The sequence below is a fragment of the Triturus cristatus genome, chromosome 1_1, assembly GCF_964204655.1.
Source record: "Triturus cristatus chromosome 1_1, aTriCri1.1, whole genome shotgun sequence".
NCBI lineage: Eukaryota > Metazoa > Chordata > Amphibia > Caudata > Salamandridae > Triturus > Triturus cristatus.
Window position 1 is genome coordinate 20051817 of NC_140579.1, and position 22095 is coordinate 20073911.

The window sequence follows — 22095 nt, forward strand, 5'->3', positions numbered from 1 at the left end:
GTCACTGAGGGTAAGAGGGAGGAGACTCGATGCCATCCACACGTAGAGCGTTAGCCCCATGTGTGTCCTCTTCGCGGCGTGGAAGATCCTACCGTCTCTTCTTCTACCCATCTCTTGGAGGACCAGCTCACCTTCACTCTCTACAGGAGGCCACAAAGAAGACAGCCTAGGCTTCAGAGGCACTGAGCTCACACAGGCCCAGTTTCCTTGGAACCTCAAGCAGTACAGGGGGGGGGCAGAGGAAACAGTGTGAAGTTGAGACTGCCACCTGAGGAAGTAAGCCGTGATTTATCTGCTCATTTGTATGTCCTACTGCCAAGCCTTGAATTCTCGCCACTATAACTTCTAGAACTAGTTGTACATAAACGCCAGCATCACTCGAGTCCTCCTCAGCTCGGAGGCGAGTACAGGTACAAAGTCAGGTTAGTCCTTGGAAGCAATGGTTGGGGGTTGATGGCCAGCCTTTTAAAACCCAACCCAACAAAGTCTGAGGTCCTTCCCATAAATCTCAACCCCCTTCTTTGGTGTCCGAGACCCTGAGCTCCTAGTACGGCCTCTCGCCTCCGCCTTCACAAGACTTTTACATCTCAGGCTTTGAGTGAATCTTGCCTTACCCTGGATGCCCACAACGGGGCTGTGCCGGAAGCTGCTCATACCATTTCCAGCAGCTGGAGACACTTCACACAAGTATTGACACCTTCATCGGGTCGAGTGGTCATTCTTCTGGCCCGACCAAAATAGCGATTGGATGTATTGGGCAGTTCTATGGATGGTTTGCCGTGAGTACACAAGCCGCCACTCAGCTGCCTTACATTTTTGCACCTCAGGTAGCTTCATGTCTTACCTCGGGGAATCTTTTTTCCCGCAGTTTTATATAGGGCGAGCTTGACCCTAAGGTATCCGGTATCAGAGCGCTTTACACAAGCACCAGACGCATTACAGAAGAACACATTCATTTTTTTGTAGGCAAGGGGACATTAAGTGATTTGCCCAGAATCACAGGATGTTGAGTGTCATTGCCGAGACACGAACCCGGTTCCTCAAATTAGTGAGAGATCGACCGCCCTAGCTGTTAGGCTACATCCTCTCCCCTTTTCTGTTTTATTAGGATCATAAGTAGCGTGGGTAGAGTGATCTCTGTTGAGCCAGGTAGACAAACTTGGAGGGCAATATTTGTGTCTAGACAGCCAAGATCCTGAATCTCTCACCTGCTTTGTCCAGAAGGAAAGCAGCCATCTAATGATATGGATCAGAGGAATCTGTCTGCCCTGTCTATCTTCTGCCCTGGACCTCTGTAGAGCATTTAGCTCTTTCTGCATTAACGCTGTCCCTCTACAGCGCCACAAAGCCCTCTGGGCATCAGACTGCTGTACAAGTTCTGAAAACACGGCGTCCAATAGAATAAACCTGGAGAAGTTAAGATTTAAAACCGCGTCAACAAATAGCGCCAGTGTAGTGACTCCTTTAAACATCCTTCGGTGACCAACAGATCCGGATATTGAGGGGTCCCTTCAAGAAGCCGGTGCATCTGAGATGCTAATGTTTGTAGCACATCACAGTCACATGTCTGGGGGACGAGCAACAGGAAGAGTGGCATCTCTGTGGGCAGACAGAGAAGAGGACTATGAGCAGCGAGAAGGAAGTGACGTCATTTTATGAGCAGAGATGAGGAAGGGACCTTAGAAGACCTTGTCGCTGGGTGTTGGGGACGTCAGGGCTTTGTGAACAGTATCTGTGGTATCTCTGGGACTTGGGAAGTCTGTGGTTTCCTGCGCAGTGTCTGTCTGTCCTGTCCCAGAACATTAGGTACTATTACACTCCAAGTCAGTAACCAAACTTGGTCTCTCACGGTAACCCGATGGGGCAGTCCCGGCTTACTGCAGGACTTGGTAGTAGGTTTAGTGCCTAGACTATTGGCTATGCCAATGCTTGTTTATTTTTGTTGTATATTCTTGCTATAGGAAATGTTTAAAACAAAAATAGTATCTCCGCATCTTGTGAAGCTCAGACCTGTTGACTTTACCATTGCTTCTTTAAAGGACTTGTAGAGTCCCTTTCTTTGGTAGGATCTGCGTTTTATTGGCAGTAGTATGTGTAAGGGTTGTGGTGAGCTAGGGGTTAAAGCTAGTACCTTTACTCGTATGGTGTTCCTTTGCAACATTTTCTGTTAAGTGTATTGACTTTACCTGCAGCCATTCTTAGAACACTTCTTCCTGTGCCTGCGATTCTAAGAGAGCAGTTTCATCATGTTCTATTTTCAGAGCCTGAATGAATGGCCCTCCGCTGGGGAACACATCTAAGGTGCCTTTAGCTGTGAGAGGGGAGGGAGCGCGTGTATTCAGGCCCCCTTGGTCGGGGTGGGATGGGGAGCACATCTGATCTGCAGACTTTGACACAGTTATGTTATGGATCAGTGCTTTAAATGGGCCGGTACTTACCGGTTCTGAGTACCGACACTTCTTAGATTTATCACTCTGAGTACCGGCACTTCTCTACTGCTGAGGAGAGTACCTGTACTCATGAAAAGGTAGGCTCCTTGGCTGTGAGTGCCGGTGGGCAGGAGTGGAACGTGTCTCTGGTAGCCAAGGCGCCGCTTCTGTAGCCCTGATCTGAACCCCAGCTGAGCTATTCAGCAGGGCTCGTTTGCATAATGCCGGGTGCTCACCATCACTTTGTGCTTTGTGTTCAAGCCCTCTGCTGTCAATCACATTCACACTATCCTGTGCATTTGTGCAAACACAGGAATCATGTCAGTCCCCTGGAAGGGGCAATCAGGCTACGGCCAGTTCGGCCCTGGTGGCAATTAAATAAGCCATGGTAGGTGAAGAGTATAACATGGCTTTCATCATACCCGAGTCTTTTGTGTGTCTGCTTATGTTTGTGTGTTTACCTGCATTTGTATGCCTCCTTTTTGTAAGAAACATGTGAGGGACAGCGAGAGAGAATCAAAACACTCTCAGGAGGTATTTTAAAGAAAATGGGTGGCACTTTGTGTGCACAAGTCTGCTCGGCGACCAAGATTCATACATAACGTAGTAGGGAGGGTTGGTGGGTGAGTGAGTGGGCGGATGGATGAGTGAGCAAGGGTGGATGTATAGATAAATGGATGAATAGATGGATGGATGAGTGAAAGCATGGATGGATGGTTGAAAGAGGGTGGATGATTGGATAGAAGGGCGGATGATGAGTGGATAAGTGAAAGATTGCATGGATGAATGAAAGGGAAGGAGGATGGATGAAAGGGTGGATGGAATAAAGGAGTGAAAAGGTTTTTGGTAGATGAGCGAAAGGATTTATAGATGAGCGAAAGGGTGGATAAAGAGAGGGATGAGTGAAAGGATGAATGGTTAGGTTTGGAGATGAATGGATGGTTAGGTTTGGATATGAAGGGTGGACAGACGGAATGGTAAAAAAACTGAATGATGGATGAAAGACTAAGTAGATGACAGAATGTAAAAGTTAAATGGTGAACATCAGCAAGTAAATGGTAGGATGAAAGGATGAATGGATAGATCAATGGAAGAGACCAGAGATATCCTCTGGGGAGGAACATGATGATTTGTTTGGTGCCATAAGAGCTTTGGTTCGAAGTGGGGGTATTTTCAGTTTCTTCCTACTCACGTGCTCAAAAATATATAGTATTGTGTCAAACAACAGCAATTAACAGTATGGCATTAAGAAGGTGCAACTATTGAAAAAAAAGGAAATGTTAACATATCGCATTTCTCTTTCACATTGTGTAATGAGTTAACCTGCTTTGTTTATATAAGCACATTTATCATGTGCTTGGTATGTACTGCAACTATTATAGAAGTCGTTAAGTATCATCATGTCTTGCCCTTAGCCCAGCCCCTAGCCCCGCCCACTCACTACACCTCTATCTCATTTTAATGAGTATCTGCACCTATTTTTTCCCATTCAAAGCGGAACCGCGTAAACTGCCGACCTCTGAGCCGGTGAGAACTAGCTTCAAGTCTCTGCTTCGTCAACATCCTGTGATTCTGGGCAAATCACTCAATCTCTCTGTGTCTACAATTTAATGCCTTGAAAGCCTCACGTGTGATTTGCCACAGCTTTACACAACCTTGGCACTTGATATAGCATGCCAGTTGCCCCTGTAAGGGTATCTCGGCACTGAAGACCACAACAGGCAGGTCAAACAATCACAACAAGTAATCACAATCAAATAAACGCAATGGAGATTATACTAAACAAGCATTGGCATAGCCAATAGGTCTCGCCTTTGGGACCTTATAAGTATTTAGTTATGCAACACAATATCCTTGGTGCAATAACATCAACTGTTGCATGGCTAAACACATAAGTTCCCAAAAGCGAGAACTATTGGCTATGCCAATGCTTGTTTATTTTTGTTGTATATTCTTGCTATAGGAAATGTTTAAAACAAAAATAGTATCTCCGCATCTTGTGAAGCTCAGACCTGTTGACTTTACCATTGCTTCTTTAAAGGACTTGTAGAGTCCCTTTCTTTGGTAGGATCTGCGTTTTATTGGCAGTAGTATGTGTAAGGGTTGTGGTGAGCTAGGGGTTAAAGCTAGTACCTTTACTCGTATGGTGTTCCTTTGCAACATTTTCTGTTAAGTGTATTGACTTTACCTGCAGCCATTCTTAGAACACTTCTTCCTGTGCCTGCGATTCTAAGAGAGCAGTTTCATCATGTTCTATTTTCAGAGCCTGAATGAATGGCCCTCCGCTGGGGAACACATCTAAGGTGCCTTTAGCTGTGAGAGGGGAGGGAGCGCGTGTATTCAGGCCCCCTTGGTCGGGGTGGGATGGGGAGCACATCTGATCTGCAGTCACGCAGGGCAGGGCTCGTTTTCCAGGGCTTGCTCATTGTAGTTAAAGAACAGCTACAGTTTTGTGCAGCTGTGAGCACTTGGCAAAGTGAAGTGACGAGTGTGTAGCGCGGCGAGCCTAGGCCGCAGTTAACGGGCAGAATACCAATTAAAGGACACATACTACAGTCGTGGGCTCTGGGCTGGAAAGACCACGTGCGGTCTTGCCCACGTTTATTTATCCCCTTGGGACGAGCCCGCCCCGAGGGGTGTATGGATGCGTGTTGTAGCGCAACATTGTTTTGGAGAGTCCAGGTGGCTCTCTACATCCCTCCTTTCTTTTAGTTCAGAGACCCCTAGTTCACCCCATCACGGGGAAGTATATACATAGTCTTTCAGTCTCTGACTTGGTACCGGGTTAGGGCGGAGGCCTTACCGCTGACCTCTGGTGTAGGAGTCCGGGGAACTGCCCGGCGGGGTAGTCCATGATGTCTCGGTGACTGGATCCGGATCGGTTGGTCTTTGACAGTCCTCATCCCCCAGAGATGCCGGCTGGCCGCCCGCCAGAGGCGACATCCCTTCGCCTGGCGACGCTGGGGCACCCCCATCCGACGGAGGGCCTTGCGGCCGGGACTCCTCACCATCCATGCCCGTTTCCAGAACTGACTTGAAACTTGACACATTCCTTGTGACAACCTGGTGGCCTCGTCTTGCCGTAATCATGGTCCCTTGAACCTCTGTCACCGTCCACACATCAGGCTCATAGGGAGTTCGGAACTTCCATCCAGGGTACCGTTCCTTGATGACCACTCGGTCCCCAACTCGAACCCGTGGGTCTTGGGCCCTGCGGGACTCACTAGCTTTCCGGTTCGTTGCTTCTCTTCTTGCCTGAATGGCCGCCCCGTCCCTCTCGGCAGGGGCCCACCCTGGATCGGACGGGATAATGTCCCGCGGGGCTCGCTTGAACAGGATGTGAGCCGGAGCACATTTGGTGGTGCTGTGTGGGGTTTGGCGATACACTCCAAGGAACTGATCTAGAGCTGCTTCCAGGTCTTCCCCATTATCCACGGCAATCCGCAGCGCTCGATTGAGTGTTCTCATCAGTCGTTCCACCTCCCCGTTTGCTTGGGGCCATAGGGGGGTGATCTTCCGATGTCGGATCGCCAGATTTGCAAGGTATTCCTGGAATTCCCGCCCCGGGAAAGGGGGCCCATTGTCCGACTTGACCTCTTCAGGCAGCCCCATCGTTGCAAACACCCTGTCCAGAACCCTTTTGACATGAGGAAACGCAGTGGATGCTATTACTTCAACTACAGGGAACTTCGAGAAGCAATTGACCACAACCAGCATGTGCCTGCCATCCGGGAAACTCCCGAAGTCCATGCTGAGGTGTGTCCACGGCATCTCACTCGCTTCTTCGAGCTGGGGCCGGGTCCCCTCCGGTGATAGTGCACGCATGGCATTGTCGAACCATTTCGTCTACTTTTGAGTCCATCGCCGGGAACCAGACCTTGTCACGGAGCCGGGCCTTGGTCTTGGCCATCCCCTGTTGACCTACATGCGCCAGCGCAAGGATTCTTTTCTGGAGGCTTTCAGGGACCACAATTAGATGTCCCCTCAGAATGACTCCTTTTTCCCCCACGCTGAGTTCACTCCGGACCTGCCACAGTTGTTGGCGAGCATGGCTGACCTCTTGTCGCAGGGCACGAGCCCCGTCCATGAAGCGGGCCCATCCGTTGCTGTCTAGTGCCCTGTGGACGCAAGTGAGGGTGGGGCCTTCCCGGGTGGCCTGACCGATTTCCGCTAGCGTCATGGCTTTAGGGCATGCCCCCTGCGTTACCATGCTGACAAAGGCTTCAGTGCTGCACGTGTCTTCCGGTGAGGCGGATGGTGTGGTTGATTCCGGGTGCCGGGACAGATAATCCGCGGGATTGTGAGCCCCGGGCCGATAGAGCACTTTAAACTTGTATGCCTGAAGCTGCACGGCCCATCGTTCGATCCTAGGCGGTGCTAACCTCGACAGTCCAGTGAGCAGCGGGAGCAGGGGCTTGTGGTCCGTTACGACGGTGAAATCCTGTCCGCACAGATACAGATGGAAGTGCTGGCATGCCCATTTGATGGCCAGCGCTTCTCTTTCGATTTGAGCATACCTCGTCTCGGTGTCGGTGAGGGCCTTGCTGGCATATGCAACGGGCTTCCACACTTCGTGACCGTGTTCCTGCAGGAGGACGGCACCGAGGCCCACCGGGCTGGCATCCACAACCAGCTCCGTTCTCCTCCGGGGGTGAAAGTACGCCATGATCGTCTTGTCGAGGAGCCCCTCTTTAATATCTTGGAACGCCTTGTTGGCCGCAGGTTTCCACTCCCACTGGTGATCGTGGCGCGTGAGGGCGCGTAGTGGCTCCGACATGGCTGCTAGATTGGGGATGAACCGCCCGCAGTAGGTGGCCATTCCAAGAAAGCTTCTTACTTCGGTGGGACTGCGAGGTGTGGGTGCGGCTCGGATGGCTTCAGCCTTCTTCGGGTCTACCAGTGGTCCTCAGTGAGTAAATGTGTACCCAAAAAAGTCCACTCTGTCCTGGTAGAAAGAGCACTTGGCTTTGTGTAGCGTCAGCCCAGATTCTGCCAGTCTCTTGAGTGTGGCCCTGAGGTGGGAGTGATGCTCCTCCAGGGTGGTGGAGAAGACCAAGATATCGTCGCTAAGGTTAATCACTCCTTGCAGTCCGGACAGGGTCTCACGGATCGCATTTTGGAATACCTCAGCAGCTGAAGAGACTCCGAAACTGAGCCTTTTATATCTCCTGAGGCCGACGTGGGTCGAAAAAGTGGTGATGTACCGGCTACCCGGGTCCAACTCCAGCTGGTGGTAGCCGGCATTCAGGTCCAGCTTCGAGAACCATTTCGCCGGTTGAGGTCCGCCACGATGTCGTCCATCGTGGGGGTGATATGCCGCTCCCTCTTCACCGCTGTGTTGGGCAGCCGCATGTCAACAGAGTCTGATGGCCCCCGGTGGCTTGGGCGCCACGACCAACGGGGACACCCAGGGGGTGGGGCCGGAAACTTTTTCAATGACATCCAGCTCTTCGAGCTTCCGCAGCTCCTCTTCCACTTGAGAGCGTAGGTTGAACGGCACCCTCCGATGTCTGAGGGCTACCGGCCATATTGACGGGTCTATGTGCAATTTGAATTTCTTGCCCTTGAGTATTCCCAGGCCGGTGAAGAGTGTTGGGAACTCCTTGAGTATGTCCTCGGCGTGGGAGTAATGAACCTGGTTTGCAAAGAACACCAGACCTAGGTCCTTCGCTGTGTGACAACTGAGTAAGGTCCCTTTCTTGCCTTCGGTGACATGGAACTGCGTCTGAGTCGAGTATCCCCCGCTGGCGATGGTGGCGCTGATGACGCCACGGAGGGGAAGAGGGTCCGTCCCTCCATACGTGTATATTCGCGCCCTGGATGGCGTCAGGGGGGGTTTCGGTGACATATTGATCAGAGTCCATCACATTGACCGATGCCCCGGTGTCAATGAGGGCTTGTATCTCCGTGTCTCCTACTGAGACTGAACACATGGGCGGCGGCCTTCGCCGGGAGCCTGTCCTGCTGACATACGATACCACGAACACCTCGTCATCTTCGTCTTCGTATATTGGGGGCTGCGACTGTGGCTGGTGTTCCAGGCTTGGCAGCGGGTCCTCATGGGAGACCTGGCGCACTTGCTGTGGCCCGAACCTGGGTCTCGACGACGGCTGTCTGAATCGCCCACCCCGGCACACTCTGGCATAGTGATGCATTCTTTCGCAGCGGGAGCACGCCTTCCCTTTCGCCCCGCAGACTGCAGTTGCTGGGTGGTTGTCACCGCAGTACCTACACGACCCTCCTGGTGCGGGTTTGGCGAGGCGCAACAGGCCGCCTTTGAATCACTTCCACCTTTTCTTCCTTGATGGGTGTGCTCTTGAACCCCGATCCCGTGGCCACGGGCGCGTGGAGGACCGCTTCCATTTCTTCCGCCCTGGCGTCGGATAACTCATGAGAGCGTGCGAGTACTAGGATTTCATCCAGCGAGATCCCTGGCTGCCGGAGGATCAGCTTCCGTAGGAGCTTGGAACGACAGCCTAAGATGATCTGTTCCCTTATCTCCACTCTTTGGTCCGTGAATGGGCACGTGCTGGCCAGCCGGCGCAGCCGCGCGTAGAACATATCAACGGATTCCGTGTCGGTTTGCCACGTCCTCCGGAACGAACATTTTTCGAAATCAGGGTTTAGCTGGGGATCAAAGTGTCTATTCAGCGCAGCAACCGCTGCGTCATAGTCGTCATCGTTCCCTGTGTTAGGAAGCGTGTCGAACAGGTCATGGATCTCAGCCCCTCCATAATAGATGAGTAGTGATCGCTTTACTGTCCCATCGGTTTCACGAGTCCCTTTAAAATAGTGGTTCAAGCGCCCTACCCACGCATTCCATCTTGGGGCGGCGGTAACCGGATCCGAGGTCTTGCTAAACGGTGGTAGGGGTGCAACCGCGGTGTGGGTGACCACCGGTGGTGGTGGCTGGTTGTTGCCAGTGCCTACATTGGACCCGCCAGCTTGCGGTGCACCTGCAGCAGGTACCGTGGTCATCGTGCGACTTTTCTAGTTGTTACTGTGGTTTTACCAATGCTTGTTTACCCAGGGTAACAGACAGACCAAGTTAAGGGAGGACGTGAGTCACAGTTACGATGGCTCACTCAAAGGCACAGTACAGCAGTAGCAAAACTCGAGGGGGCCTCCCTGCAAGGCACGTGGCGGGCCCCCCTCCGGTCTCAATCAGGAGCTCTGCAGCCAGAGTGCTGTGCTGAGGGGGCCCCCTGGAGCTTAGGGGCCCCCGCACTACTGGGGCTGCGGGGGCCTGTGTTACGCCCCTGAGGCACAGTACAGCAGGAGCAACATTCCAGGTTTAATGAATATACTGTGCCTTTAATGAGCAGGGGCACCCGAAGGACAATTGATCAGCCTTACTGCACACTGAACTGGGATGCCAGACTACAACGGTCATCATGCCAGGGCCTGCACGAGCAACGTGCACTCTGAAAATGGGAGCGTGAGCTCACTGCCTGATGTAATGATAGGTGTACGGTTAACCTGATCACGCGCAGTGAGGCTCAAGAAATACACCATTTGGAGAGGCCGCTGACAGATGTACACAAAGCCTCATCACATGCACAACGGATCATTAACCCCTTCGCTGCGGCGCGAATTCCGCCGCAGCGCTGGGGGGGTTTGGGGGGTTTGCGGCGCCGCCATGCTCATGACGGAACTACGCCGTCATGAGTCACGGGCGAGCTGTGCTCATGACGGCGTGGTTCCGTCATGACTCTACCCACTTGTGCTAATCGCCCGCACAGGCGGGGAATCAGCGCCGCGTGGGCGGAGCGTCCGCCAACGGCCGCAGCATGACGGAACCACTCCGTCATGAGCACATGGCGCCCGTGGCTCATGACGGAGTGGTTCTGTCAGAAGCATGCAAGGGGTTAAATATATCATTTACATGCCGGCTTTGTGAGGTCATCACATAAGGACACACTATAGTCAGTGTATACGTGAGCAACGAAGGAGCATGTACCGTGACTGCGGATGGAGAGGCCGCTGACAGATGCACAGTAAGTATCATCACATGCACAACGGATCATCAAACATATCATTTACATGCCGGGTTTGTGAGGTCATCGCCCCAGGACGATGTTGACTGTACCTGTACAAGCACAACTTTACGGCTGAGAGTCCGCTCAGTGCCCGGCATGTGCCACCCTCTCACATGTGTATGTTAGGGGGTGAATGAAGTACAAGTGTACTTAACAAAGGCGAGAATGTTCCCCTTGCACCCCAAGGAAGTGCTGCTTTCTTCGCTTGACCCTGCAGTGCTGCCTCTTCAGGCGTGGACTGCTACGAGGGGGAGGGCTGCTACAGTCTGATGTAGCACCCAGCCCAGGGGTTGAAAAGCAGTGTTTGATTATCTGCTGCACACTGAGAGGGAGGAGGGTGAAGAGGCCCTGGTAACAGGCAATATGGAAACCCTTTGATCTTCCAAAAGGGGAAATCTTCAGGCTTTTGTTGGGGCAGGTGGATGCACATCTGCGAAGACGGTAGATGGGTAGAGAGGCATTCCCTCCAGCGCTCACACAAAGCACCCTGTGTTAATTCCAATGAATGGTGATTTTAAACCTTCATTTCTGTCACGAGTAAGAGTCTCTTTGTAAGGAAAGTGACCGTTCGGACTCCAGAGCAGAAGTAAACTACTTTCTAAAGAAACAAGTATATGCAGAGAAAGTACCTAAAAAGTTGAAGCCGGTCGAGAGCCTGAGCGAGTCACTGCAGTCATCAAGGCTCTGTTTGGTGTGCGGCGAAAGTGGGGAAAAAAACCTAACTAAACAAGTATTGGCCGCGCGCACGTGAGTGGGGGAGGGGGAAAGCGGGAGTTGTGTGCGCAAGCGCAAAAGGGAGGAGCAAAGCCTTGGAGTTGTATGTGTGCGCGTGCGCACTAAAAGAAAATTTTAAAAAAGCGCGTGAGTGGCAGAACTGGCGGCTGGGCGCGTGCTCGCGCGCATAAACACAAGTGGTAGGCCAGCAAAAGCGTGTGGCAGCACGTTTAAAAGCCACTTACTAAATGTCTCTCAGAGCTCCGCATGCGCTGCCTTAGGCGAGAGCTAAAAATAATAGGTCTTTATTTACAGGTAGGTAAAGTAGGGCAGGTGACAAGTGGGGAGGAGTACACAAGGTGAGCACATCACGGAGGGAAGTGGAGAGGAAGCAAACATGGGTGAGCACATCACGGAGGGAAGTGGCGAGGAAGCACACAGGGTGAGCACATGACGGAGGGAAATGGGGAGGAAGCACACCAAGGTGAGCACATCACGGAGGGAAGTGGGGAGGAAGCACACAGGGTGAGCACATCACGGAGGGAAGTGGAGAGGAAGCAAACATGGGTGAGCACATCACGGAGGGAAGTGGGGAGGAAGCACACAGGGTGAGCACATCACAGAGGGAAGTGGGGAGGAGTACACAAGGTGAGCACATCACGGAGGGAAGTGGGGAGGAGTACACATGGGTGAGCACATCATGGAGGGAAGTGGGGAGGAAGCACACAGAATGAGAACATCAGGGAGGGAAGTGGGGAGGAAGCACACAGGGTGAGCACATGACGAGGGAAGTGGGGAGGAAGCACACATGGGTGAGGACATGTTGGAGGAAAGTGGGAGGAAGCACACAGGGTGAGCACATGACAGAGGGAAGTGGGGAAGAGTACACATGGGTGAGCAGATCATGGAGGGAAGTGGGGAGGAAGCACACAGGGTAAGCACACAGGGTGAGCACACTGGGTGAGCACATCAGGGAGGGAAGTGGGGAGGAAGCACACAGGGTGAGCACATGACGGAGGGAAGTGGGGAGGAAGTGCACATGGGTGAGGACATGTTGGAGGAAAGTGGGAGGGAGCACACAGGGTGAGCACATGACAGAGGGAAGTGGGGAAGAGTACACATGGGTGAGCACATCATGGAGGGAAGTGGGGAGGAAGCACACATGGGTGAGCACATCATGGAGGGAAGTGGGGAGGAAGCACACAGGGTGAGCACATCAGGGAGGGAAGTGGGGAGGAAGCACACATGGGTGAGCACATGACGGAGGGAAGTGGGGAGGAAGTGCACATGGGTGAGGACATGTTGGAGGAAAGTGGGAGGGAGCACACAGGGTGAGCACATGACAGAGGGAAGTGGGGAGGAAGCACACATGGGTGAGCACATGACGGAGGGAAGTGGGGAGGAAGCACACATGGGTGAGCACATGACGGAGGGAAGTGGGGAGGAACCACACATGGGTGAGCTCATCACGGAGAAAGTGGGGAGGAAGCACACAGGGTGAGGACATGTTGAAGGAAAGTGGGAGGAAGCACACAGGGTGAGCACATGACAGAGGGAAGTGGGGAGGAAGCAAACAAGGGTGAGCACATCAGGGAGGGAAGTGGGGAGGAAGCTCACAGGGTGAGCTCATCACGGAGAAAGTGGGAGGAAGCACACAGGGTGAGCACATGACAGAGGGAAGTGGGGAGGAAGCAAACAAGGGTGAGCACATCAGGGAGGGAAGTGGGGAGGAAGCACAGAAGGGGGAGCTCATCACGGAGAAAGTGGGAGGAAGCACACAGGGTGAGCACATGACAGAGGGAAGTGGGGAGGAAGCAAACAAGGGTGAGCACATCAGGGAGGGAAGTGGGGAGGAAGCTCACAGGGTGAGGACATGTTGAAGGAAAGTGGGAGGAAGCACACAGGGTGAGCACATGACAGAGGGAAGTGGGGAGGAAGCAAACAAGGGTGAGCACATCAGGGAGGGAAGTGGGGAGGAAGCTCACAGGGTGAGCTCATCACGGAGAAAGTGGGAGGAAGCACACAGGGTGAGCACATGACAGAGGGAAGTGGGGAGGAAGCAAACAAGGGTGAGCACATCAGGGAGGGAAGTGGGGAGGAAGCTCACAGGGTGAGCTCATCACGGAGAAAGTGGGAGGAAGCACACAGGGTGAGCACATGACAGAGGGAAGTGGGGAGGAAGCAAACAAGGGTGAGCACATCAGGGAGGGAAGTGGGGAGGAAGCACAGAAGGGGGAGTACATCTTAACCTCCTTCTCCCGTGCCTACCAAAAACAAGTAAAAAATCCCTAACACCTGACTTACGCTAAGAAGGATTCATTTGTTAGACAAGCACCATTAGGTAATATGTTGCTCCCGTTTGAAGGACTTCCAGCAGCTGAAATAGTGCGCGCGCATTAATAACCTGACCAGACCTGTGATCTGGCCTCCCTAAAGATGCCCAGCAGGGCGCCTCGCCCCTCCGCCACGGCACCAGCGCTCTGCAGCCCCCTTTCCTAACGCACACAGCAGGCTGAGATGAAACTTCACGGACAGGCCCTACACTCCATACACACGGGGCTTACCTCACTTGCGGTCGGGAGAGCTGCTCCCTGCGGGGCCAGGCACGGCCCTTCGGGCGCCACTGAAGGATGCATATATTGTTGTATACAGGAGCTCGGCAGCCATCTCTCAATCCACGTGTCTGCTTCCCGGGCCTGGGTTCCCTTCTTTGAAATGCTGCTCCACGGCCTGCCCCAATTCTCGCACACAACCCCTGGTTGAATTCTAGAAGGTTCCAGAGCTTAGACTCCCGGGGGGCCTTCCGGAACCGCTTGAATACACACAGCAGTGGGGGGGGGGGGGGGGGAAATAGGTGAGACAGAGTGACGTCACACATTGGCGGGATGATTTCGGTTCCTTTCAAGCCTGCAAGCCTGGCACCCGCGTCATAGCTCAGTGGGCTAAGCTCCTGCTGCTCACAGTTGTGAATACTAACAAGAATGTTCTAGCCTGTCAACATACCAATATAGCAATGGCCAGTGTCAGCTGGGAATAATGGAATACACGTTTATTAAGAGCCTATAAACGATGCAATCGCAGAGCAGCGCATGCGCTGCCCAGGCTCGACCTAAAAAAAAACCTTACCTGCCTTGGTTCTGCACATCGCTCATATTCCAGCCATCTCCACCAGCCATCCACCGTCACCACTGCTGAGAGACCTGAGGGAGTCTGGTGAGACAGCCATCCACCGTCACCACTGCTGAGTCTCTGAGACCTGAGGGCGTCTGGTGAGACAGCCATCCACCGTCACCACTGCTGAGTCTCCCGAGACCTGAGGGTGTCTGGTGAGACAGCCATCCACCGTCACCACTGCTGAGTCTCCGAGGCCTGAGGGAGTCTGGTGAGACAGCCATCCACCGTCACCACTGCTGAGTCTCCGAGACCTGAGGGCGTCTGGTGAGACAGCCATCCACCGTCACCACTGCTGAGTCTCCCGAGACCTGAGGGTGTCTGGTGAGACAGCCATCCACCGTCACCACTGCTGAGTCTCCGAGACCTGAGGGTGTCTGGTGAGACAGCCATCCACCGTCACCACTGCTGAGTCTCCCGAGACCTGAGGGTGTCTGGTGAGACAGCCATCCACCGTCACCACTGCTGAGTCTCCGAGGCCTGAGGGAGTCTGGTGAGACAGCCATCCACCGTCACCACTGCTGAGTCTCCGAGACCTGAGGGCGTCTGGTGAGACAGCCATCCACCGTCACCACTGCTGAGTCTCCCGAGACCCTGAGGGTGTCTGGTGAGACAGCCATCCACCGTCACCACTGCTGAGTCTCCGAGGCCTGAGGGAGTCTGGTGAGACAGCCATCCACCGTCACCACTGCTGAGTCTCCGAGGCCTGAGGGAGTCTGGTGAGACAGCCATCCACCATCACCACTGCTGAGTCTCCCGAGACCTGAGGGTGTCTGGTGAGACAGCCATCCACCGTCACCACTGCTGAATCTCCGAGGCCTGAGGGAGTCTGGTGAGACAGCCATCCACCGCCACCACTGCTGAGTCTCCGAGACCTGAGGGAGTCTGGTGAGACAGCCATCCACCGTGACCACTGCTGAGTCTCCGAGGCCTGAGGGAGTCTGGTGAGACAGCCATCCACCGTCAACACTGCTGAGTCTCCGAGGCCTGAGGGAATCTGGTGAGACAGCCATCCACCGTCACCACTGCTGAGTCTCCGAGGCCTGAGGGAGTCTGGTGAGACAGCCATCCACCGTCACCACTGCTGAGTCTCCGAGACCTGAGGGAGTCTGGTGAGACAGCCATCCACCGTCACCACTGCTGAGTCTCCGAGGCCTGAGGGAGTCTGGTGAGACAGCCATCCACCGTCACCACTGCTGAGTCTCCGAGACCTGAGGGAGTCTGGTGAGACAGCCATCCACCGTCACCACTGTTGAGTCTCCGAGACCTTAGGGCGTCTGGTGAGACAGCCATCCACCGTCACCACTGCTGAGTCTCCGAGACCTGAGGGAGTCTGGTAAGACAGCCATCCACTGTCACCACTGCTGAGTCTCCGTGGCCTGAGGGAGTCTGGTGAGACAGCCATCCACCGTCACCACTGCTGAGTCTCCGAGACCCGAGGGAGTCTGGTAAGACAGCCATCCACCGTCACCACTGCTGAGTCTCCGAGACCTGAGGGAGTCTGGTAAGACAGCCATCCACTGTCACCACTGCTGAGTCTCCGTGGCCTGAGGGAGTCTGGTGAGACAGCCATCCACCGTCACCACTGCTGAGTCTCCGAGACCCGAGGGAGTCTGGTAAGACAGCCATCCACCGTCACCACTGCTGAGTCTCCGAGACCTGAGGGAGTCTGGTGAGACAGCCATCCACTGCCACAGCACTAAAAGGGATCACTGGAGAACCTAAAGTGATCACTTCAGAGAATCAGTCACTACTGTACTGTAAGTGTGCAACATATAAAGGAATCGATGAAGTAAACAAATCTACCTGCAAGCATTCAGCTATTACCACATAATGCCATGAACTAGAAGAATTAATGGTGAAGCCTACTTTGAACCCAGGAGGAGAGGTGAAGCCTACTTTGAACCCAGGAGGAGAGGTGAAGCCCATTGAACCACAGAGGAGAGGTGAAGCCTACTTTGAACCCAGGAGGAGAGGTGGAGCCCCTTGAACCACAGAGGAGAGTTGAAGCCCATTGAACCACAGAGGAGGGGTGAAGCCTACTTTGAACCCAGGAGGAGAGGTGAAGCCCATTGAACCACAGAGGAGGGGTGAAGCCTACTTTGAACCCAGGAGGAGAGGTGAATCCCCTTGAACCACAGAGGAGAGGCGAAGCCCCTTGATCCACAGAGGAGAGGTGAAGCCCCTTGAACCACAGAGGAGAGGTGAAGCCTACCTTGAACCACAGAGGAGAGGTGAAGCCTACCTTGAACCCAGGAGGAGAGGTGAAGCCCCTTGAACCACAGAGGAGAGGGGAAGCCCCTTGAACCCAGGAGGAGACGTGAAGCCCCTTGATCCACAGAGGAGCGGTGAAGCCCCTTGAACCCAGGAGGAGAGGTGAAGCCACGTGAACCCAGGAGGAGAGGTGAAGCCTACTTTGAACCCAGGAGGAGAGGTGAAGCCCCTTGATCCACAGAGGAGAGGTGAAGCCCCTTGAACCCAGGAGGAGAGGTGAAGCCCCTTGAACCCAGGAGGAGAGCTGAAGCCTACTTTGAACCCAGGAGGAGAGGTGAAGCCCCTTGAACCACAAAGGAGAGGTGAAGCCTACTCTGAACCCAGGAGGAGAGGTGAAGCCCCTTGAACCACAGAGGAGAGGTGAAGCCTACTTTGAACCCAGGAGGAGAGGTGAAGCCCCTTGAACCACAGAGGAGAGGTGAAGCCCCTTGAACCCAGGAGGAGGGGTGAAGCCCCTTGATCCACAGAGGAGAGGCGAAGCCCCTTGAACCCAGGAGGAGAGGTGAAGCCCCTTGAACCATAGAGGAGAGGTGAAGCCTACTTTGAACCCAGGAGGCGAGGTGAAGCCTACCTTGAACCACAGAGGAGAGGTGAAGCCCCTTGAACCACAGAGGAGAGGTGAAGCCCCTTGAACCACAGAGGAGAGGTGAAGCCCCTTGAACCACAGAGGAGCGGTGAAGCCTACTTTGAACCCAGGAGGAGAGGTGAAGCCCCTTGAAGCACAGAGGAGAGGTGAAGCCCATTGAACCACAGAGGAGCGGTGAAGCCTACTTTGAACCCAGGAGGAGAGGTGAAGCCTACGTTGAGCCACCGAGGAGAGGGGAAGCCTACTTTGAACCCAGGAGAGGTGAAGCCCCTTGAACCACAGAGGAGAGGTGAAGCCCCTTGAACCACAGAGGTGAGGTGAAGCCCCTTGAACCACAGAGGAGAGGTGAAGCCTACCTTGAACCCAGGAGGAGAGGTGAAGCCCCTTGAACCCAGGAGGAGAGGTGAAGCCCCTTGAACCACAGAGGAGAGGTGAAGCCCCTTGAACCACAGAGGAGAGGTGAAGCCCCTTGATCCACAGAGGAGAGGTGAAGCCCCTTGAACCCAGGAGGAGAGGTGAAGCCACTTGAACCCAGGAGGAGAGGTGAAGCCCCTTGAACCACAGAGGAGAGGTGAAGCCCCTTGAACCACAGAGGAGAGGTGAAACTCATCTTGACCTTAGAGGAGAGGTGAAGCCTACCATGAACTCAGGAGGAGAGGTGAAGCCCCTTGGACCACAGAGGAGAGGTGAAGCCCCTTGATCCACAGAGGAGAGGTGAAGCCCCTTGAACCACAGAGGAGAGGTGAAACCCATCTTGACCTTAGAGGAGAGGTGAAGCCTACCTTGAACCCTGGAGGAGAGGTCAGAGGTGAAGCCCCTTGAACCACAGAGGAGAGGTGAAGCTCCTTGAACCCAGGAGGAGAGATGAAGCCCCTTGATCCACAGAGGAGAGGTGAAGCCCCTTGAACCCAGGAGGAGAGGTGAAGCCACTTGAACCCAGGAGGTGAGGTGAAGCCTACTTTGAACCCAGGAGGAGAGGTGAAGCCCCTTGATCCACAGAGGAGAGGTGAAGCCCCTTGAACCCAGGAGGAGAGGTGAAGCCCCTTGATCCACAGAGGAGAGGTGAAGCCCATTGAACCCAGGAGGAGAGGTGAAGCCCCTTGAACCCAGGAGGAGAGGTGAAGCCTACTTTGAACCCAGGAGGAGAGGTGAAGCCCCTTGAACCACAAAGGAGAGGTGAAGCCTACTCGGAACCCAGGAGGAGAGGTGAAGCCCCTTGAACCACAGAGGAGAGGTGAAGCCTACTTTGAACCCAGGAGGAGAGGTGAAGCCCCTTGAACCACAGAGGAGAGGTGAAGCCCCTTGAACCCAGGAGGAGAGGTGAAGCCCCTTGATCCACAGAGGAGAGGTGAAGCCCCTTGAACCCAGGAGGAGAGGTGAAGCCCCTTGAACCACAGGGGAGAGGTGAAGCCCCTTGAACCACAGAGGAGAGGTGAAGCCCCTTGAACCCAGGAGGAGAGGTGAAGCCCCTTGAACCACAGAGGAGAGGTGAAGCCCCTTGATCCACAGAGGAGAGGTGAAGCCCCTTGAACACAGGAGGAGAGGTGAAGCTCTTGAACCACAGAGGAGAGGTGAAGCCCCTTGAACCTCAGAGAAGAGGTGAAGCCCCTTGAACCACAGAGGAGAGGTGAAGCCCCTTGAACCACAGAGGAGAGGTGAAGCCCCTTGAACCACAGAGGAGAGGTGAAGCCCCTTGAACCCAGGAGGAGAGGTGAAGCCCCTTGAATCCCAGAGGAGAGGTGAAGCCCCTTGAACCACAGAGGAGAGGTGAAGCCCCTTGAACCCAGGAGGAGAGGTGAAGCCCCTTGAACCACAGAGGAGAAGTGAAGCCCCTTGATCCACAGAGGAGAGGTGAAGCCCCTTGAACCCAGGAGGAGAGGTGAAGCCCCTTGAACCACAGAGGAGAGGTGAAGCCCCTTGTACCACAGAGGAGAGGTGAAGCCCTTTGAACCACAGAGGAGAGGTGAAGCCCCTTGATCCACAGAGGAGAGGTGAAGCCCCTTGAACCCAGGAGGAGAGGTGAAGCCCCTTGAACCCAGGAGGAGAGGTGAAGCCCCTTGAACCACAGAGGAGAGGTGAAGCCCCTTGAACCCAGGAGGAGAGGTGAAGCCCCTTGAACCCAGGAGGCAAAGTGAAGCCCCTTGAACCACAGAGGAGAGGTGAAGCCTACCTTGAACCCAGGAGGAGAGGTGAAGCCTACCTTGAACCCAGGAGGAGAGGTGAAGCCCCTTGAACCACAGAGGAGAGGTGAAGCCCCTTGAACCCAGGAGGAGAGGTGAAGCCCCTTGAACCCAGGAGGAGAGGTGAAGCTTACCTTGAACCACAGAGGAGAGGTGAAGCCCCTTGAACCCAGGAGGAGAGGTGAAGCCCCTTGAACCCAGGAGGAGAGGTGAAGCCCCTTGAACCCAGGAGGCGAAGTGAAGCCCCTTGAACCACAGAGGAGAGGTGAAGCCCCTTGAACCCAGGAGGAGAGGTGAAGCCCCTTGAACCCAGGAGGCGAGGTGAAGCCCCTTGAACCACAGAGGAGAGGTGAAGTCTACTTTGAACCCAGGAGGCGAGGTGAAGCCTACCTTGAACCACAGAGGAGAGGTGAAGCCCCTTGAACCACAGAGGAGATGTGAAGCCCCTTGAACCACAGAGGAGAGGTGAAGTCTACTTTGAACCCAGGAGGCGAGGTGAAGCCCCTTGAACCCAGGAGGCGAGGTGAAGCCTACGTTGAGCCACCGAGGAGAGGGGAAGCCCCTGGAACCACAGAGGAGAGGTGAAGCCCCATGAACCACAGAGGAGAGGTGAAGCCCCTGGAACCCAGGAGGAGAGGTGAAGCCCCTTGAACCACAGAGGAGAGGTGAAGCACCTTGAACCACAGAGGAGAGGTGAAGCCCCTTGAACCACAGAGGAGAGGTGAAGCCCCTTGAACCACAGAGGAGAGGTGAAGTCTACTTTGAACCCAGGAGGAGAGGTGAAGCCCCTTGAACCACAGAGGAGAGGTGAAGCCCCTTGAACCACAGAGGAGCGGTGAAGCCCCTTGAACCACAGAGGAGCGGTTAAGCCCCTTGAACCACAGAGGAGAGGTGAAGCCCCTTGAACCACAGAGAAGAGGTGAAGCCCCTTGAACCACAGAGGAGAGGTGAAGCCCCTTGAACCACAGAGAAGAGGTGAAGCCCCTTGAACCACAGAGAAGAAGTGAAGCCCCTTGAACCAAGGAGGATAGGTGAAGCCCCTTGAACCCAGGAGGAGAGGTGAAGCCCCTTGAACCACAGAGGAGAGGTGAAGCCCCTTGAACCACAGAGGAGCGGTGAAGCCCCTTGAACCCAGGAGGAGAGGTGAAGCCCCTTGAACCACAGAGGAGAGGTGAAGCCCCTTGAACCCAGGAGGAGAGGTGAAGCCCCTTGAAACACAGAGGAGAGGTGAAGCCCCTTGAACCACAGAGAAGAGGTGAAGCCCCTTGAACCCAGGAGGAGAGGTGAAGCCTACTTTGAACCACAGAGGAGAGGTGAAGCCCCTTGAACCACAGAGAAGAGGTGAAGCCCCTTGAACCCAGGAGGAGAGGTGAAGCCCCTTGAACCCAGGAGGAGAGGTGAAGCCCCTTGAACCCAGGAGGGGTGAAGCCCCTTGAACCCAGGAGGAGAGGTGAAGCCCCTTGAACCCAGGAGGGGTGAAGCCTACCTTGAGCCACCGAGGTGGCCAGTCCACAGCAGAGGAGCATCAGAACAGCCGACAACATGCTGGCAGTGGGATAAACTGAGGAATATCTTTATTTTCTCTCTCTTCTCGAATGCACCTCTCGCCTCTGCTGTGCATAAACAGGAAGTGGTGACGGAGGACTGTAATAGGGTGATAAAATCCCCCAAGACGGTTTCTGTCTATTGTGCAATGCCGCCACATCGAAAGGATATGTCACAACTGGGTGAGACGGGCCTTAGCGGAGAGTGAGAGCTTTCTCCGGAAGGTCTGTTGGGCAGGTCTGTCGGCTCTGCAATGAATGTGCCGGACCCTGCCCCAGCACAGCTGGCCTTTCAGAGTCCTCCGTTGGTGGATTTCTTCCGATCCCTTCCAGGTTATTTGGAGAATAAAATCGCAGGGGGCCTCAGAGCAGACCCCAGGGATGAGCTGCTGCTGGCCTGAGAGTGACACTTCTCTTGTTTCTCAATGGCCTGTTTCCATGGCTACCCCTCCCTCTCAGGGGTCTGTGACTAGAGAGACTCGTGATGCAAACGGGCTGGGCAGGTGTCTGGGGGCCCAGAGACAGAGCTGCGTAATCTTTAGGGCACACCTCAAGTCCAAACGGGGTGGGCAGGTGTCTGGGGGCCCAGAGACAGACTGGAGCCTCCGCTTGGCCATCCTCCTAGGGCGAGCCTGGCCTGGCGCTGGACACGCGTGTCCTGGAGGGAGAGGCGGAAAGAATAGCGCTTTGGACGGAGTCTGTGCGGGCCTTAACGCCTGGTCAGAGCGTGCCTCGCGAACTCATACACTGCTCATGCACGGAGAGAGCCTCGCTGGTGCGAAGACAGGCACATGCCGGGGGGGGGCACTATCTCGCAAGTGACATCCCTGTGGCATAAGCACACACAGCAAGGCGTGTAGACATGAGGGCATGTGGAACAAACGAAGTGGAAAAAACCGCGTGCAACTGATGGACACGAAGTAAAAATGCTGCAAACCATACACAAGTCCCCCGCAGGGACACAAGAACACAGGCCCGCCTCAGGAGCGCGACTCCTTCCCCACTCCGGAGACGCGCAGAGACTGTGCCTCCATACAGGCAGGGGGGCTGGGGGGGCCAGGCCCACCCAAACATGACCTTTGGCACACCCACTCACGGCAGAAGAGACCATGCCTCTCAGAGGCGCAACTAGAGCCAAATTTCGGGGGGGGGGGGGTG

At 54.6% G+C, this 22095-nt stretch overlaps 1 protein-coding gene across 1 annotated transcript in view; it reads right to left on the reverse strand.

Annotated features, from left to right (window-relative positions):
• Positions 1-21031, reverse strand: part of LY6G6F (lymphocyte antigen 6 family member G6F) — a 117836-nt gene extending 96805 nt beyond the window's left edge. Inside the window, exon 1 of the mRNA XM_085641385.1 lies at positions 20880-21031. Within this exon, the coding sequence (XP_085497511.1) occupies positions 20880-20937 (58 nt within the window). The 5' untranslated portion in view covers positions 20938-21031. The remainder of the gene's footprint in view (positions 1-20879) is intronic.
• Positions 21032-22095: the final 1064 nt, after the last annotated feature.